This window comes from Echinops telfairi, unplaced genomic scaffold (genome assembly GCF_000313985.2).
Source record: "Echinops telfairi isolate 266 unplaced genomic scaffold, ASM31398v2 ScPeMD7_5868;HRSCAF=6743_0, whole genome shotgun sequence".
Classification (NCBI taxonomy): Eukaryota; Metazoa; Chordata; class Mammalia; order Afrosoricida; family Tenrecidae; genus Echinops; species Echinops telfairi.
The window spans coordinates 14026323-14032594 of record NW_022109767.1 but is presented as its reverse complement, the minus strand read 5'-3'; the positions used below and the strand labels follow the sequence as shown (position 1 = coordinate 14032594).

At 37.9% G+C, this 6272-nt stretch overlaps 1 protein-coding gene across 1 annotated transcript; it reads left to right on the top strand.

The window, feature by feature from the left end:
• Positions 1-3064: 3064 nt before the first annotated feature.
• LOC115871468 (cytochrome c oxidase subunit NDUFA4-like) lies at positions 3065-3322 on the top strand. The gene has a single exon (XM_045295730.1). It carries the CDS (start codon positions 3065-3067, stop codon positions 3320-3322), a length of 258 nt encoding a protein of 85 aa, XP_045151665.1.
• Positions 3323-6272: the final 2950 nt, after the last annotated feature.

Below are 6272 nucleotides of genomic sequence, written 5' to 3'. Positions count from 1 at the left end.
GATCATGTCGGGAAGGTGAGCATCATGGAATACCAGTTTAATAGAACAAAGTATTCTTGCATTGAGGGAATACATGAGTGGAGGCCCATTGTCTATCTGCCACCTTAATACTAAACCTATAAATATATGTACATAGATTTCCCCATTGTCATATATAAATATATTTACATATGTACTTAAGTGTATTTCAACTTCTATAAATGCCCTTTGTCTACTGGTTCCGTCCTCTATTTCCTTTTACTTTCCTCTTGTCCCACTATTACTATGTTCAGCCTTCATTTGGGTTTCAGTAAATCCTCTTGGTTTCATTGCCCTTGAACAAGCCCTACCAGGCCTCCTACACCCTCCTCACCCTCTATTTTAGGTCACTTGTTGTTCTCTTGTCCCTGGGGTTGTTGACACCCACTTCCTTTCCCCCACGTCCCTTTCCCATGTCCCCCCAGAACCGTCGATCCCGTTGTTTTCTCCTCCAGCTTGTTTATCCCACCTATTTTATCTAGATAGACCTGCAGAGATAATAAGAAGCGCAAAAAACAAGACAGAGCAAAACAAAACAAAACAACAACAAAACCAATGACAAAAAAGAGAAAAGCCTGTAAATAGTTAAAGGTCTGTATGTTGACCTTTAGGAGTGCTTTCTGGTTGAGTCTGATGGGGTGCCACACCCTACCCCCAAAAATCTATTTTTGGTATTCCCTGGGCACTACGTTGCTCTGTTCCCCTTTCTGTTCTGTTATACACCCTTAGTGTTTCGCTTCAGTGTGGTGGGGTCAGATTGGGCACAATTCCAGCACGGTGTCTCCAGAGTTGTCCCCCATAGTGCTGTGGGCCATTGAGGGAGGTCAAGTCTTGTATGGGGTCGGTCCTATGATCCTCTCTGTGCTTTGGCTGCTCTGAGTGGGAATAGCATCCTCAGGGCCTGGTGGGCCAAGATGTGTTCCACTCTCTCTTCCTCGCCCTTCATTTGTTCCTGTGTGCTCTGATCAGACATGTCCCTCTCCCTGAGTTGTAGCTTCAGTGCTGTCCTCTGAAGTGAATTCTTCTGCGGGGAGGGGGACCTGTCCACATAGTTGGGATTGGGGCCGGACCCTCAGACCTCTCTATTGGTTCCCTGCTTCATGCCAGTATGTTGCATTCACATCTTGGAGCACCGGGTTGAAGTCTGGTCCCTCTTTTTTACTGTGTACAATATGATACCTTACCATCAATAGCAGAGGATGTGTTGTTCTTGCAGTAAAGCTGGTCAAATCCCCTTGCCTTTTCCTTGTGGGAATGCCTAGCATTAATTACGTTCATTGAATATTTGTTTTGTTGTGCATTCCAATGTTGTGAGAATAGAGTATTGCACCCTGACTACTTGTCCATTGTACTGTGCATTCAGAAGCAGATACATCTTATTTAATCATGAGATCTACAGACATTCCACTTAACCAATAAGCACAGCTCTGTTTAAAAGAAAAATAATAATAGTTAAAATAAGTTCTGGTTACTACAAAATAAAATCTTAAGTTTTTTCTTATAATAAAATGCATTTTTAGGCTTTCCTTATGACATTCAAATTCTTGCTCAATGGGGCCCAATTTGCTTTTGAGCTTCCTTTTCTGACTCCCTGCCCTGGGAACTTCAGGCTTTAGCGTCAATCAGATGCTGATATAGATTTGTAGAGATTATTTAGCCAAACTCCATAATGGTACGAGTCAATTCTATGTTACAAATACACACACACACACACACACACACACACACATACACAGAGTTCCTATAGATTCTGCTTCTATGATTGACCCTGTTTCAGATAAGCATTGATCTCAATATGGAACAAAAAGAAATAAGTGTTAACATGGAAATTGAAATAAGTTTCCCCATGAAATAATTTTTAAAGTTTATTTAAAATATATGGAGAGCAGACTATTCAGTATTTTGAAAGCCACAGGAGAAAGGACTTTATTTATTTTTAAGGAGTAAGGACTTTAAATGTCAACAATTTCTTATGCATGATACAACTCTATAAGCTGATATGATCTGTTAATTTGATAATTATAAAATCACTTTGGACTTTAATTTTAAAATTCTAGCAGATGAGTGTTAAAAAAAAAGAAGATTGTAGTATACTTGAAGAAAGTGGTATTTGCAAATGTGAACACTTCTTTTAAGAAAATGACTTAATTTAAATAATAATTGACAAGAGTCCAAGAGATTCTTTGAAGAAGGAAAAAAAGAATAGGAGGCAGGAAGATATGTAGAGACTAAATAGGAAAGAAATCACATAAAGAAACCAAAGTATGAGAAAACTGTGTGAGCTGGATAGAGCAGTACACCAGAAGCATAAGATTAAATCTTAAAATACTGACTGGTTCCAAAACATGCTCACACAAACACACACACACACACATTATGTTTGAGCACATTATTGTAGCCACTGTGTCTTTCATATCATTGCAGGTTTTCCCTCTTTTTCACTGAACTCTACTTTCTTTATCAAGCATGCTGGCCATTTCCAGGACCGGTGCCTCCTGAAAGCATGCCCACAGTACATCAGAAGTCTCATCACCTTCACATCCCAGTCCTAGCTATTTAATATGGTGGCACGTCCTCCAGCAGTCCACTGTTCTCTCAATACCTTTCACCATAAAACAAGCGCATTAACCCTTTGCTTATTTTGCTTATTCTTTGTCTGGTGTTCACATGCATATGAGGGGATTAAAGACACCACAGATTCGTTCCGGTACATTTTAATCCTTAAAGTTACATCTTTGCTCTTTACAGTTTCCAAAAATCCTATGCAGCACATTTTGACTTTTTGACATCTTTTTATTTTTCTCTCTTTTTTCCCAACAGTTTTATTGGGCCATAATTTACATATCATACAATTCAATAGTTCAATTGTTCAATTATATTAAGGAGAATTGTACAATCATTACCACATCAATTTTAGAGCATCAGTATCAACACCATCACCACCAGTTTTTAAATCGCTTTTAAAATGAGCTCTGGGCAGAAAATCCTAGCTCCTATGCATACCAAATTTGTTCTTTCCTTCTGGACCTGAGACCATAGCCACTACATGCTGCACCAGATTCTTGGTCAGGACAAGAAGTATCTGAGTTTTATCCCTCTCTTCGTGTTTATTAGAGGTGGAGGCACTGGGGCATCACTGTATGTCATACGTCTGGTGTTATTTAATCCAGATATCAGTTGGGACAAAAAGAACAACCCAGAACCGTGGAATGGGAATTGGGACCTGGGGCCCAATGAACAATATAAGTTCTTCACAGTTAATACGGATTACAGCAAACTGAAGAAAGAAGGCCCTGCCTTCTAAATGAAGTGTTTTCCCATAAAGCTGCTTAGAAGAAAAGTCTTCCAGAAGTAATCTGTATAATTTTCCATGTGTGGTAGTTATATAATCTGTTGTCAATTTGAGAGGATTAAGAGTGAAGGTGTGGAGTGCAGCCTGTCAGTCAGTTAGTAACTTGATGACTTCATTTGGAGACGCTAAGGAGATAAGTAGCTCGCTGAAGGCAGGACGCAGGTTTGCTCCCTGGGAGACATTGCAGCTGACAAAACACATGGAGCTACACTAATGCCCTGAGCTGGAGAAGCCAAATGGAGACTCCTGCTAGCACTGACATCACCACTAGATCCACAAGACTCCCTACCCACTGGCCTGTGATCTTCCTGCATTCGGCATCATTGCACATATTTTGTGAGTCTGAAGAGAACTTTATAAATTGGTATCAGATATATGGGCTAATATCAGACCTATGGACTTGATCTGGACTGGACTGGGATGCTTTCTTAATGTACAGTTACTCTTTATATAAAACTCTTTCTTATACACATATAAGTCTCCCTGGATTTGTTTCTCTAGTCTACCTGGACTAAGAAACCATGTAGCCAGAATACCATTGCCTCTAAAATGCACAAAATTATGTTGGTGTGTTCTGTTGGAGTTTACACTGAATAATACATCTGAAACTTGAAATAAATAAATAATAAAATAAGTTGTGCAGTCACAATCTGTTCTAGTGCTCCCTCCCACCTCCCACCTTCAGTATTTACTCCCCAAATCCCCTTTCCTTCCCTTTCATAAGCACTGCTTGGGGCTCAAAATAAAACAAAACATGACAATTTCCATTTTTTCTTCATCTATCATCATGTTATTTATTGGTCCAATTGTAGGAATTTTTCTTTTTATTTGCACAAAGTTGGAACCCATATTAAATTCAGTTGTTTTCTATCATCATCAGTAGGTAAAAAATAATTTTCTTTTTCCTAAGAAAGCAAAGTCTCTCATATGCAAACCAAAGTTGGTTAATGACCCATCCTCTAATCCTGATGCCATGTTCTTAATATAGTCCAGTTTCTTTGAAAAATTGTTCAGCAAACTGATTGAACTAATATAGTAAAAGATTCACCTCTGGGCATGCTTTAACACACACCTTTCCTAATTCTAAGCCACTTAGTATTCCTTGTTCTTCTCAGAAGACTGACTCTTGATTTTTGTACATATTCTATAAGAGCACAATTATGCTTTCAGGAATTCTCATTCATCACACTGATAACAGTACTTTGTGATGATCCACACATGGATTTTTTTATATTGATTTTACATTGCCAGTAAAACACAAGTGAACATCTTTCTGATATTCTCTGTTTTCAGCAAAGAGACATCTAGTGCCTCTTTGGCAGCTGCCTTGAATTTCTGCTGGCTCCCTATCAGAAAATTGTTGGAACGTCTTTGGAAGAATCTTCAGCAAAATTTTGTTTGCATGCGATATTAATGATATTTTTCAATAAATTACATTGATATTCTATCAGTTCCTATAGCCTTGTTTTTCACTAATGCTTAAAGTTCAGCTTGCATTTTCCTATTTTTTTCTTTTTTTTTCTCTTTTTGAGAGAGTGAGTGAGTGAGAGTGAGTGAGGGAGTGAGTGAGAGAGTAAGTGAGAGAGTGAATGAGTGAGAGTGAGTCAGTGAGTAAGTGAGTGAGTGAGTGTGAGTGAGTGAGTGAGGGAGTGATGGAGAGTGAGTGAGTGAGAGTGAGTGAGTGAGTGAGAGTGAGTCAGTGAGTGAGTAAGTGAGAGTGAGTGAGGGAGTGAGTAAGAGTGAGAGAGTAAGTAAGTGAGTGTGAGTGTGAGAGAGTGAGTGAGTCAGTCAGTGAGTCAGTGAGTGAGAGAGAGTGAGTGAGAGAGTCTTGCATTTTCCTTTGAGTGCCATTTCTTCTTCATCATATATTACCTCTTAAAATGATTCAATGTTGACTAATTATTTTTGGTACAGTGGCTCTGTATATTCAACATCCTCCCAATACTTGCATCATTCAATATTATGCCCATAGAAGTCTTAAATATTATAACTCAAAGCTTGAATTTTATTTTCTTTGGTTCTTTCAGTTTGAGATATACTGAGCATATTCTTCTCTTTTGGTTTTCTAAGTCCCAGTCTTTGAATATTTCATTATAAAATTTTAGTTTGTATTTTCAAGCTCCCTTTTGAAAATTTTTGTTCAGACCTTGTACCTCATCATCTTTCCATTTGTTTTATGTAATCTATGACCCAGAGCCAGTTTTAGGGTTTCCTCTGATATACACTTTAGTCTCTGTTTTCTTTCCCTGATTTTTAAAACAACTTTGTTCTCTTCATACCGGTTGTTGATGTTATCCCACAACTGGCCAGGACTTCTGTTATTAGAACTTGCCTAGGAGCAATTGATAGTACATTCAACAGTCAGCTCAAGACATTGTTTGGGCTGAGTATATTGAACTCCAATTCTCTTCCTACAAACATAGTCAACTTAACCTCATTTGACTTGGTCAACATGTACCATCACCATATATGTTGCTGTGGAAGGTATTTGCTATAAAGATGGTGGTCTTACAAAACTTAATTATGCAGCCCACCAGTTTCTCTTCCTATCACCAAGACCATTTTTTTCCAAACTGTGATCATTCTTTTATGTTTCCAACTTTCATATTCTAATCACCAGTAATGATCAGTACATCTTGAGTGTATATTTGATCAAGTTGAGGCAGAAAACAATGGTACATTTCTTCAATTTCTTTAATAACTGCTTTAGTGTGGTGTGTAGATATACATAGTTATATTAATTGGTCCTTTTAGACATATAGATTTTATCCTATCATAGATAGTATTGTACTTCAAGATAAATCTTGAAATATTATTTTTGATGAAAAATGTGACACTATTCCACTTGAATTTGCCATTCTAAGCCTAGTAAAAAATATAATTGTCCAATTCAAAATGGCCA

What these genes read in the sequence shown, in the direction of transcription:
- LOC115871468 (XM_045295730.1), top strand. Translation starts at nt 3,065, where the DNA reads ATGCTGCACCAGATTCTTGGTCAGGACAAGAAGTATCTGAGTTTTATC.